The 12,350-nt window shown below is 41.2% G+C and overlaps 3 protein-coding genes across 7 annotated transcripts; 2 read left to right on the top strand and 1 right to left on the bottom strand.

The window, feature by feature from the left end:
* Nucleotides 1-133: 133 nt before the first annotated feature.
* Nucleotides 134-9,386, bottom strand: ccdc117 (coiled-coil domain containing 117). 4 transcript variants are annotated; one of them, XM_039620462.1, is made up of 6 exons: nucleotides 9,328-9,386; nucleotides 2,776-2,854; nucleotides 2,580-2,630; nucleotides 2,204-2,473; nucleotides 1,382-1,525; nucleotides 134-1,025 (listed from the first exon to the last, which is right to left on the bottom strand). In XM_039620462.1, the coding sequence occupies exons 1-6, from the start codon at nucleotides 9,368-9,370 to the stop codon at nucleotides 782-784; spliced, it is 831 nt and encodes a 276-aa protein (XP_039476396.1). In that variant the 5' UTR covers nucleotides 9,371-9,386; the 3' UTR covers nucleotides 134-781. The 4 variants fall into 4 exon arrangements, with proteins under 4 accessions (XP_039476396.1, XP_031611317.1, XP_039476397.1 ...); XM_031755457.2 differs by lacking the exon at nucleotides 9,328-9,386 and adding an exon at nucleotides 3,399-3,640 and having other exon boundaries at nucleotides 2,776-2,983; XM_039620463.1 differs by lacking the exon at nucleotides 9,328-9,386 and adding an exon at nucleotides 3,399-3,640.
* Nucleotides 3,818-7,368, top strand: tcn2 (transcobalamin II). 2 transcript variants are annotated; one of them, XM_031755458.1, is made up of 10 exons: nucleotides 3,818-3,891; nucleotides 4,186-4,256; nucleotides 4,709-4,898; nucleotides 5,031-5,194; nucleotides 5,451-5,603; nucleotides 6,030-6,202; nucleotides 6,295-6,469; nucleotides 6,558-6,738; nucleotides 6,815-6,933; nucleotides 7,028-7,368. In XM_031755458.1, exons 2-10 carry the CDS (start codon nucleotides 4,199-4,201, stop codon nucleotides 7,087-7,089), a joined length of 1,275 nt encoding a protein of 424 aa, XP_031611318.1. In that variant the 5' UTR covers nucleotides 3,818-3,891; nucleotides 4,186-4,198; the 3' UTR covers nucleotides 7,090-7,368. The 2 variants fall into 2 exon arrangements, with proteins under 2 accessions (XP_031611318.1, XP_031611319.1); XM_031755459.2 differs by having other exon boundaries at nucleotides 3,877-3,891; nucleotides 4,189-4,256.
* dguok (deoxyguanosine kinase) lies at nucleotides 8,983-12,289 on the top strand. The gene is made up of 7 exons (XM_031755517.2): nucleotides 8,983-9,585; nucleotides 9,675-9,784; nucleotides 9,878-10,077; nucleotides 10,177-10,324; nucleotides 10,407-10,522; nucleotides 11,478-11,577; nucleotides 11,796-12,289. Exons 1-7 carry the CDS (start codon nucleotides 9,336-9,338, stop codon nucleotides 11,820-11,822), a joined length of 951 nt encoding a protein of 316 aa, XP_031611377.1. The 5' UTR covers nucleotides 8,983-9,335; the 3' UTR covers nucleotides 11,823-12,289.
* The last annotated feature ends 61 nt before the right edge of the window (nucleotides 12,290-12,350 follow it).

Raw genomic sequence — 12,350 nt, 5'->3', positions numbered from 1 at the left:
AGCTCCATTTACAGTATGCATGTATGGTAAATGGATTGGTACTTACAATATTATGGCGCAGCTACAAGCCACAGTCACACACACAAACTTGCCTGATTCAAGCACTTTCATCCAATGAAAACTGGGCAGAATATACACATGAAAACTGTACATTTATTAAAAAACAAATATAAAGTTTATAGCACCCAATGGCTAGCTGAAGTTCTGGTCATGTGCATATGAAAATACAGTCAAACCATAAAAATCTGCATTTCCATGACTTTATAAATTCCTCCGAGCTCCCCTAATGGCATACTTGCTGAGCAATAGAGATGATCTCTCCACCAGAAGTATTACTACAAGCAGGAAGGCATGCCACAAGCAAATGTGACCAAATGTTAACGTCCAGAAGATGAAAATCCAGATACTCCTCGCTCATGTTTAAGAAATATAATCATATTTACAACACATCAGCGTAGTGCTGGCCAGGCTTTGGCAACGTAAAAGTCATTTCACTTCTTACGGGAAACAATACTGCGAAGTATTATGTAAGGCTACTTGTTGACAGACTTTGGAGATTATGTCAGTTATTATGTTACAAGTGGGACTGAATGGGATTAAAGTCAGAAAACATAAATTGCTGCAAAGAAAATGATGCGCTTCACAAACTGTTCAAAACTTCACAATATCCATATAAAGGCAAACTGACCAGCCTGAAGTTGTTCCACGCCTTTTTAAATCTTTTCACTTGGCTACAAGTGTCCAGTCTTTCATTTTGGCATCACTTTGTGGAGAAACACTATTACATTTCCATCTCCTCCTCCCCAGAGTTGTGGGCCACAGAGAAACTGTACAGAGGAGAGTGTGTGTCTGCCGGTGGACTTGAGGGGTTAAGGGGACTGTGAGGACTGGGAGATGGACATGGAGTTGGAGTCTGCCGACACGCGGTCTGTTGTTTGCGCTGTTTTTGTAATGAGTCCTTAAGTCTCTGACTGAAGGGATCTTCTGGTGGCCGCCATAGCACCAGCTCCATACAGGAACGGCTCCTAAAGTGTGAGAAAGACGAAGGTGACACAAATATTAGCATCCCTAAAGAAGTCCAACTGCTCTGACTCTTAATCAAGAAACTCTTGCCAGTTGAAAACAATATTTGCAGTCCGTCTCACATCATTAATGTTTTTTCTTTTTTTCCTTCTTATGTTGTAAATTTCCCGGTACAGTCTCTTATTTCTTGCTTTTTATTTTATATTCTTTTGTGTGAATCTGCATGCTCCATCTGCCTGTCGCTTTGCTGCTAGAACACCTGAATTTCCCTAATGAGGGACAATAAAGTATATCCATTTCTATTCATTACTTAAAAATCACCATTAAATGTTCCAATAACAAAATAAAGAGAACATACACAGACTGTGCTACTGTGTGGGGGAGGATGTCACTGATGCCCTGCTGCAGACCCTTCTTCAAACTGTCAGACATCACCAGCACCGGGCGTCTCGGAGCTGGCTCTACATCCAGATCTTCATCCTCATCGTCCTCCAGTGTTATTCTGTGATACATCAATAGTACATTGTGGGTTGTCACTCTTTCTTGTGATGTAACCCCCAAAACCTTCACCAACACTGAATGCCAGATAAAAAACCCCACTTTGAATGATATAAATGGAAATGTTATGTATTTACATTGTTCTTGACAATGTAAATACATAAGTGAAAATACAAAACAGTCTGAAGGGTGGTCTGTGGGCCTGACATATACATTGTATGCACATTATAAACAGAGGCCTGTGCTTACAGAGGTACGTTCAGGATTGACCTCGAATGCTCAGACTTCAGAACTTTTTACTGGGTTACATCACTATGGTTACTTATTCTACATACCAAAACCTGCTTCGGGGCCTGTACAACATACCCAGGATTATGTCTCCATTACCTGGTTTCACTTAACCCATCATTCGCAATCAGGATAAGCAAGCATATGAAGCTAAATCTCTTAAGCTAACCCAATGTTTCCCCTGCATGTTTACATGAAAGGGCTTGGCAACAGCTGACCAATCACAAATATGGGTTGGTGAACTGGCAATAGAATCAACTCGTTTTACAAAGGAAGATAAAACTATTATGCAGAGGTTAAAGACACAATACACAACACAACACAGCTGCTGTGAACAAATGACCAGTTGTGTTTTGTTCTGTTTTTTTTCTCCCAAATGTTATACATTGCATACCTGTCTTCTATCTCCTGAAGTTTTCTCTGTGCGGCCTCGATCTCCATGCAGGAGCTCTCCGTCTCAAGTCGGAACAGGGAAGAAGAGGTCTGCGGCAAAGTGGTGTTTTTAGATGTTGTGCAGGACTGTGGAGCCGCAGGGCAGGCTTGCTGTGCAGACTGAGGAGAGCAGCTGTTTGCGCCAGACCAGTCACACTCTGTGCTAGTGCTCAAATTTGAAGGAGCAACTTCTGCCTCAAACATTAACCTCCTCTTTTTGGCACTGCATCCCCTGATAAAACAATCATATAGTTTAACACTTATATAGGGCTAAGACAAGCATTACCAAATGCTTGTATTCTTCTTCTTCTTCTTTTTTTAATTCATATCTCACTTACTCATCATCTGCTCTCCTCCTGTGCTTCCTGAGGCATCTAGTCTCCCAGTTGCTGTGGAATAGAGGCACAGAAAATGCCTGTGTCAGGCTCAGAAATAAAAGTATATTTCAAATTAAGCCAAAGCGTGTCTGACAAATGTGGTGAAAAACAAAAACAACAACAAAAACAAATAGTGCACAGTGCAACAGTTACATACCTGTTAGAGACTGTCGCTGTCTGTACATCCTCAATCATATTTGAAGGTCCGAGGTCGAAGTCGGGAAGGCTTGTGGGGCCTGAAAAGGAATACATGGCTGGCAGGCAGCTCAGCTCACTGCTTGAGGGCGCAGGGTGATGCATGCTGGCCCAATCGATTAAATGTTTTTGAAGAGCTACGCGGGTAAGCAGCTATTAACGACTTTGATCTGGAAGATCAGTAGTGATACCAGTCAGTTAAGCTGATAAAGGCTTTTTTTTTTAATTTAATTTTTTTTTTACAAACTACATGACGCACATGTTATTTGTTTACATCGCGCTAGCTGCCTATTTAGCTAGCTATAACGCTACTGCCGTTAGCATGTTAATGATAAAACTGTTATTAATAGATGAGAGGTAAGCACACGACAGCCTCATCCCTGCACTGAACAGCCACTCTGCACAAGTTAAGCAAAAATATGTGGCGTTAAAGAGCGAGTTGTGCAGCTGCCCTGCCCCATTGCCGTTTTTGTTGTTGACAAATGTGTTTAGTTAGCTCGCCTCCGTTTAGAGCTTATTTATTCTCCTTTAGAGAGTTCCCATTTGTACACAAAAACAGTTTTTACAAGCTAAAGTCGTACTAACCTAATCGCGTGATACCCCGGTCGAATAGAAAAAGATCCAAAATTAACTGTCACCGTGCTCTGTGGACTTCTTCTACGATAGGCTGGGTCAAACTGACGTTAGCTCCTTATTCTGAATACTGAGTCGCGCCAGAACAGTCGTCAGGGTTCTAGAAAGTGCGCATGTTACGTTTAGTGGGATTGTGGGAAATGTAGTTCCAGTGGATGTACTACAAAGTGTAGTTTCCGAAAAAGAAAAAAGACCAAAAAACAAACAAACAAAAAACGTTGTCGTGGAAATGTAAAAGTGATCTCTAGTGACAAGATGGTGTTGGCATTTTATTTTTTAATATTAGAGATTTTTTTTCTTAATTTCCTGTCAGCTGACGTTTAAAGGGACCCTCTCGCGTTATGATTGCAAATGACCAGTCATGTGACAGTGAAATACTAGAAGCTGTTGTCCCAGCTCGTCTCGTCACTCGGCTGTGATTCCTCACTTTGGACGATCCGTGGAGGTAACACGCTGCTGTTTATAGGATATGTCAAAACAACACTTTGATTTTATAATCATGTGATACTTATTGTCTGCAGTGATGCTGGCACACAATCCATGTCACTATAAATCAGTTATTTTTATATTTATTGTCTATTACTTGTATATGCCTTCCTCAAAGTTCCTTGCATTTTTATCAGCCGCAATGACTGTATATCTGTTTTACTTTTACTGTTTTTGTTTTTAACTTGAACTGTTTAGCCGAGTTGATTCATTTTCTGTGTCTGTGTGCCTTCTTTTTGTATGTTTTAACCAGCAGGTTATCCAGAATGATAACTTTGTTGATAATCTCAGCACTGATTGGTTTTGCCTCTACCATACCATGTGGTAAGTAGGCCGACTTTAAAAAGACGTCTTTACAAATTAATTAAACAAAAGAAAACTTAACTATACTAAACTTTTTAAAGCTGCATTAGCTCTGAGGCAACCCAGTTTGCAAATACACTTACTGACGAGTCTGGACATTCACAGATGTTGCAATTGCGTATTTAATGAATGTGAGTGATGCATTGTGTTGCTTGTTTACTTAGTTGTGCAGGATTAACACGGAATGTGGCTCCTCTTTGGCCTTGATCTGCTGCGGGTGTTGAACGCAGTAGTGATGATTCTGTAACTTAGTGCATATGGTGTTTGTCACAACTGCTGATGCAGCAGCTGTGATTTTGCAACACTCTCAAAAGTTCATGTAAATGTCAACAGCAGCAGAGCAGAGATACTTATATAGGTTTCGTTTGTGTCAGGTGACTTTTTTTTTTTAAACCTATAAAGTTAAATTTCAGATACAGAAGGCTCCAACACTGAGCTGCTGCTTTCACTCAACAAGAATCTCCTTCGCTCTCTGGAGAGCCAGGAGGGACTTCCTAACCCCAGTATCCACTTGGCATTACGCCTTTCCAATAAACACAACCTTGCCAAGGAGAGCGAACACCTCAACAGACTAAAAAATGAATTGCACAATGACATTCAAAGGTACACACACACACACACACACACACACACACACACACACACACACACACACACTTATGCAAACTTAAACACTTTCTATGAAGTCCCCTTTCTCCCCAATGTTCTCTACTGAGCCTTTTTTCCTCCTCTCAGCTCTCTCTCTAACAGTCAGCCTGTGACTGGTGTGCTGGCGCTCTACAGCCTGGCTTTAAAGTCCTCCTGCTATGATCTCAACACGGTCAGCTTCACTGTGAACGAGAGGAGTCAAACACTGCTGACACACCTGAAGAACCAGATGGAGCTGGAGAAAGAGCACTGTAAGGTTTTTTTGAAGGGCAATGGTTGTCATAAAATTTTTCAGCAATCCTCTCATTTTTGATGTGCTACAGTATCTGACCAGAGTTTACCTAATGTAGAGGACGGGGGTCATATTTCATGGTTTATGAATTTAGCAGGGATAGAGTAACTTTCTAATTTCATCCAGAGTGAAATGCCTCATAATTTCTCAAACATTGCTGTGAAGTTGTGGTTCAGTGTAATGTGGTTTCATTTGCATTTCTCTCCTTCATTCAGTCAGCCACCGCCCTTTGACCAACTATTACCAGTACTCCCTGGGTGTGCTTGCTCTCTGTGTGAGCGGCGTCAGGGTCAACAACCATGTGACCAACAAGCTCATCAAAGCAGCAGAACATGAGCAGTTCAAACATGGAGAGTCTGAGAGTGTGGGTGGGTGAAACATGCCTTAATGGTGTCTTTAGCTGTTAAAATAAAGGTGAAATAATGATGCAGGAGTCACCCTGCTATTACCTACTAACAATCATGGGTTTAGGATAAATTAGTTCACCGCTGATGACATGGAGTATATTCACTGCTGTGTTACATTTCAGATCAAAATCCATTGAGTTTGAAGCTGAGGCCACCTGATGGATATTTAACAGGAAGCTCTACATACAGTTTAGCTTTCAGTTCTTTGTCTATGCCACAGTTTGCTCTGGTGAAGCGGTTACCCTTTGTACTGCTAGCTTAGCTCTCACTAAACATCTACATTAGTATGCTGTGAAAATGTTAAAAGCTTTTCACTTTGTATTTTAGCTTTCAATACAGCTGTAATGATGCAGTCGTGCTAATATTTTATCCAATTTCTCTCCTCAGATACGTATGCCATGGCTGGAATGGCACTCCAGTGTGTGAAGGACTCTGGTTCTCACATGCAGAACGCTGCTGGGCTGGACACGGCTCTTAGCAAGATCAAGCAGAAGCTTCTAGCCTCCCGCAGGGCTGATGGTCATATTGGCAATGAATTCAGCACAGGCCTTGCAGTTCAAGTAAGGATCCTTCCTCTCTCTCTCTCTCTCTTCAGAGACTTCTACAGAGCAATATCTTTGCAGCTGAAGTGTGTTTATTTGATGTGTTCAAGGCCCTGTTAGCAATGGGCAGTGAGGTTGCAGAGTGTGCCGCCTCAATGGAGGCCATGAGGACAGCTGCTAGAAGCAACGCATACCACAACCCCATGGCCATCTCTCAGACTCTGCCTGCTCTCCAGCAAACATCCTACGTGGCAGTTAAAAGCAAGGAGTGCCTAACTGAGGATAGTATGTGCAGCATCATTTCTACCCTCTTTGGCCACTTTGGGTTGTGTCTGTTGCCACTAACATTGTTATGTGTGTATCTTTCCTGCAGACACTCTGGTGCTTGAGCCCTTGGATCCTGTAGTGGTTCCACCAAACCAGGTCAAGGTGAATGTGATGGTGGAAGTGGTGACATCCAGCGGAGCGGCAGCACATTACTCGGTGGATGTACCAAAGGGCAGCTCCCTGCTAGAGGCTCTTGAACTGCTCAAGGAGGAAAATCCTGACTTCACGTGAGTTCATGCCATTGCATTTTACCTTGCGTGTGACTGGCTGCAGTGAGTAGTCTCTGACGATGCTGTGTGGCAGGTTTGAGAAGGAGTCCAGCCTGTGGGGACCTTTCTTAAGTGTGGTGAATGGAGAGCAGGCCAGGCAAAGCGACCGCAGATACTGGCACCTCTCCTCAGATGGCACTGCACTCACTGAGGGTGAGTAGAGACACACACACGCATGCAAACACACATTAGAATGTGATGCACAAACGAGGATTTCGTTGATCTGCTTTCACTGTGTCTCTGTCAGGTGTTGGCGATTTCAAGATCGAGGTGGCTCAAAGGATCACCATCAGAAACACGAGCTACTGATGTTCCAGCCAATCAGTGATTAGATGATCAGCACTTTAATCTTTATGAACTAATGATTAGACCTAAATTGTCTCTTGGCATCATATATCAATAAATCCCACAGTTACTTAACAGAATGTTTGCATTTTAAGTAGATATGAAGATCGAAGAAAAGGGTAATTAAGAGCTATTTCAACAAGGTTTGTGTTGAGTATTTTTACTTTGGAAAACGTTTTTATGATTATAATACAATTACTACGAAATGTCAATTAAAATGACTTGTGATTGTGCTCTGTTGAAGACTTTTTAAGGACAATTTGTATGCTTTTTATATTGTTACAAACAGTATAAGTCAGTGACGGTTGATTTGAATAATTGAATTTATTTTTTTATTTTTTTGGATGGCTTTTCAAAAGTATGTAGTTTGAATTAAAAAAAAAATAAAATAAAAATGCAGAATAAAAAAAAGCAGCTTTCCTGAAGAAATGAAACCGCGCTGCAGTGCTTAGCCGCCTAACACTCTTGGCCACCTTGGATGGGGAAAAAAGAATGCCAAATGCCTCCGTGTAGTCGTGAAGCACAGCTGTTTCTTATAAGTATCAGCTGGGAAGGTGTGGATGTTAACGCTACATTCGCGGACATCACGTAAAAGACTACCCAAAATCTACTTCACTACATTAACATACCTCGAGTAAATGTGTCCGCTAAGTTTGAAAATGGCATCTTTCATATTCATCTGGCAAAATAATTTATAGGAAAGTTTGTATCTATTTATTAAAGATTGGTTGAGGACTCTTTGCCACATGCATTAGCTGCATATAAACACCATTATATTACAGTTTACGGTCATATGCACATCATATATAGGGTATGGGCCACATTTACTAAGAAAGCTGGTGGAGTCGTCTGTAGTGTGATGGGAAGTTGTGACGCTCACTAATATCTGCTGATTAGAGGCAACGAGCTAATTTTCGAACGCAGAAGCGCGTGCTGTCCGTGGTCCTGAAACGTGAGGAGAACGTGAAAAATTAATGCCATTACGCTGAGTATTTAATATATTTAAGGTGTTTTGGCGTAAAGAAATGGTGCTTTGCCACACTATGTGAAGGTAAGAATTTCTGAAAGGGGTTCAAGAAAATCAAAGAAGTGACTTTTGTTGGTGTTTCAGGTTATCTTTGATTTCCGCAGCAATCAGCATGCTGTTTGTCAGCAAGTGATGTGTTTTGATGGCGTCCATTTAAAAATATATGATCAGGTTTAGTGAAACACTCTCCCTTTTAATAGCCTATACATGCATCGAGGCCAACGTAACTACTCTGCCCACACATTTAGGAAATCCCTACAACACATCTTTGTTTAGTTTGAGTTTAATGCTGGCGCCCTCATACCCTGTGCTTATGAAATCAAACAAGTTTGTCTACAAAGGCACCCGAACACAGGATACTTTATTTATTTTATAATTATCTTTAATTTTGATTTTTTTATTGTTTGTTTTGTTTGTTTGTTTGTTTTGCTTTATTGTAGACATGCTGAATACAGAAAACCTACACTATACATATTTAAAATAAAAACAAACTTCACGAACGTGACGAATGTAAGCACCCCCCAAAAACCCCAAACCCAAACAAAAAACGCTAAGCACCAAAGTTGAAATGTGTATGAAAATTTCAGTGTGAAAAATAAATAAAGAATAAATAAACTCTCGCGTTGTCACAAGAGAATGTACACTTATATACTCATTTAATAGATTTATAAATAATTGTAATAATTACATATAACTGTATTACTATATATAACTATATACTACACATATGCATTTATAAGTAGTCGCCACCTCAAACTGTGCTGTCAGTTTACACAAACCTCGTTGTTTATGCTAAGCAAAATATTGAAAGGCTTTTATTGCGAAAGTACACAACGTGAGCCGGAAGTGGTTTTCGTTGCTAACGCTACTGTTTGTAGCATGTGTAAAATAGGTACATGTGTTTTGAGCCGGTAGTAGTCGTTTTTGTTTTTTTCCTGACCCGAATTAAACGGACGTTGACCATTAATTCAACATTATAGCGGTGTTAGCATCCACACCGCTATAACATTAGCTCTTCTTTGGTTACTGATGAACGCTCCTCGAGCTTACCTCACGTGGGGCATCCAGCTAACGTCTGTCTTAACTTGATGCAAACTTTCATAACAGGTTTTGTAACTCATTTACCCACCGAATGACCTGCGGGTAAATGTGATTTTCCGGTATAGTTTTACTACCTGTCGGGATGTCTGCGCCTTGTCGGTACGCTCTGTTCAGCATATATAATCAGCGAGCAGGTTTCACACAGGTCAGAAGATTTACATGCATCCAGTGGAAGAGCTCTGACTCCCTGATGAGAGGTGGACACACAGCCGTACTGAGAGCTATGGCAAATAAGAGAGGAAACCTCACTTTATTTTCTTCGAGGTGCCTGTCAGGTTCAGCTGCGGATGCAAAAGCTCGAGTGAGGAGAGTTTCTATCGAGGGCAACATCGGTAAGAGTTTACAGATTGTCCCAGTTAGACGAATCTCCTGTTGTATGTCTCTGTGCTGATCTCCTGCATTACCTGCTTTTTAATAACAGCTGTTGGAAAATCGACCTTTGCGAGACTCCTACAGTCAGTTTGTGCAGACTGGGAGGTGGTGGCAGAACCTGTCAGCAAGTGGCAGAACATTGAGAGTGAGACCTCAAAGGTGGGTATATTCACATCTTCATCTTATTTGTTACAAAAATTAAAGGAAGGCAGGATAATACAGCTTACATTTGTCTGCTCGTGTCTTTGACAGGGCCAAGGTGTGCCCCCACAGACCACAGTCAGCAACCTGCTGCAGATGATGTACCAGGACCCTCAGCGCTGGTCATACACGTTCCAGACGTATTCCTGCATGAGCCGGCTCAGAACACAGCTACAGCCTCCACCTGCACGCCTCCTCCAGTCAAAGGGAACACCTGTCCAGGTTTATGAGCGTTCAGTCTACAGCGATAGGTGAGTGAGTCACATTTACCAGAAATATTTTCAACAAACTAAGCAAAATGTTGACAAGGATATAATGAGAATTCATTCTCCTGTATTATGTTTTCTCAGATATATCTTTGCTCTGAACATGTTTGAGCTGGGATGTATCAACACTACAGAATGGGCCGTCTACCAGGACTGGCATTCCCTCTTGGTGGAGCAGTTTGGACACCAGGTGGAGCTAGAGGGCATAATTTACCTCAGCGCCCCACCAGAGGTATGGCACATGAAGTTCAGTATTTCGTTCTCTGAGTGCAAGGTAATTTAGTGTCACGCAAACAGTTATGCATGTCTTTTAGAAATGCATGGAGCGCCTGCAGCGTCGGGGAAGAGCAGAAGAGGAGGGCGTGAAGCTGGATTATCTGGATAAATTGCACTCTCAACATGAGAGGTGGCTGGTTGAGAAAACGACAGAGTGAGTGGGAATGAGATTACACAGCTCTGATTATCTTTTGACTTTTTCCAGTGCTGGTGGCTGTTTTAGGTTGATACTTTAAGGTATATTTGGTGTTATAAGCCTTTTTACAGGGGGTCTCAAGTATTTGCGGATTTCAGCTATTCGCGGGCAGTTGTAGTCCCTAACCCCTCCAAATACCAGGGGTCAACTGTACAGTGAAGAAGGACCTGGGGCTTGGTGACATAACTTAAGGTTTAACCCCAGATTTTCTGGATTATGTGATTTATTGCCATCGTAATTTATGCCGCACGCCTAACCAGAGGGGTGTACTACGAAAGAAGTTCAACAAAGCCAGGCTGTTTCAGGCATCATGTGACTCCTCTTCCACACAGAAAGATCCCTATAAGTGGCACTTACTCCAATCACGGATGTTATCAGATGATATTCATAAAATAGTGTTACAAAAATAACAGTAAAATGCAACACTGTGACAAATAAGACAAGACTTTAATGCTGCAGAAAATCGTTAATCTGGTGAATTAACACACAGAGTGGTAAGAAAAAAAACATTTTAATTTGAGTTAATAGATATATTTTAATGCTGAGGGCACTCTTGTTTTTAAGGTGATCATTCAGGTTTTTTTTTAATATAATAATAACACAGCAGTCGTCTTGAGGCACTTTGCATTGTAAGGTAAAGACCCTACAACAATAGAGAGAACACTTCAACAATCAGACTATGAGCAGGCATTTGGTGACGGTGGCAAGGAAAACCTCCTTTTAACAGGAAGAAATCTCTGGCACAACCAGGCTCAGGGAAGCACGGTCATCATACTTTGAAACACAGTGGTGGCACAGTGCTTGTGTTCAGGTTCCTTGCAGCTGTTTGCTGTGAACAGCTGACGGTTCAGCAGTGTGTGGTCTGCTGTTAATGTCATAAAGTGCGTGATACAGCTTTGTTCTCTCCTTTCAGAATCCATTTTGAGAAGCTGAAGCAGATACCCGTCTTAAAACTTGATGCCAGTGTGGAATTTAAGAGTGACCCAGAGGTGCAGGAACAGTTTATCACAAAGGTGTGCTTGAATACCTACTGAATAGTATTTATTGCTAAAAGGTGCTGTGCCAGAGTTAACCACACGAGGGCACTGCGCCGATGTTGTGAATCACAATCTTCCACCCTGGGGTGGGGCATGTGAGGGTGTTTGAGCCAGTCAGCTGACATGTTTTTGTATGGATGATGTTTAATGTGTTTCTGATATGCTGTGATCCTAGTATGCCTGTTTGTCCACAGGTGAAGAACTTCTTTGATGGTTTATGAGAGGAGCCATCAGCAGCAGCACAGTGGGAAACAGATGAAACCAGTCAGACCTCCATATAAAGTCTTTATATAAATTAATACACACAGACCTCTTGATGATGAGCTTCCGGACCATATGATGTGAAACCCTGACATTTTTTTTTTTTAGGGGGGGGGATATGAATGTGTTACTTTAAAGCGTTGTACTGTTATTTCCTGGTTACTTTTGAAACACACTTTGTAGTTATGAACTTTACCTCTTAAACTGTAGTTTACTGTTTAAATCTTTGGAGCTGTCTCTCTGAGTCAGCACATTTTTACAGCTTCTATAAATTATAAACTAATCCATACTAGAACTGAAATTCACACAGTGTGTGTCTGTGTACTATTTTATAAACATATTTATAATCCTAACTCGTTGGAACCAGCAATTAAGAGAAATGTTTCTTGCAGCTTCTTAATAAATAAAGCATGTTTTTACATTTCAACATTGAGTTGTCACTTTGTATTAGCCATTTTATTCTTATAAACTTTATTTGCATTAAGGAA

The sequence above is a fragment of the Oreochromis aureus genome, linkage group 12 (genome assembly GCF_013358895.1).
Source record: "Oreochromis aureus strain Israel breed Guangdong linkage group 12, ZZ_aureus, whole genome shotgun sequence".
In the NCBI taxonomy this organism is placed as follows: domain Eukaryota; kingdom Metazoa; phylum Chordata; class Actinopteri; order Cichliformes; family Cichlidae; genus Oreochromis; species Oreochromis aureus.
Note: the sequence above shows the minus strand (reverse complement) of the source record. Positions and strands in the feature narration are given on the sequence as shown.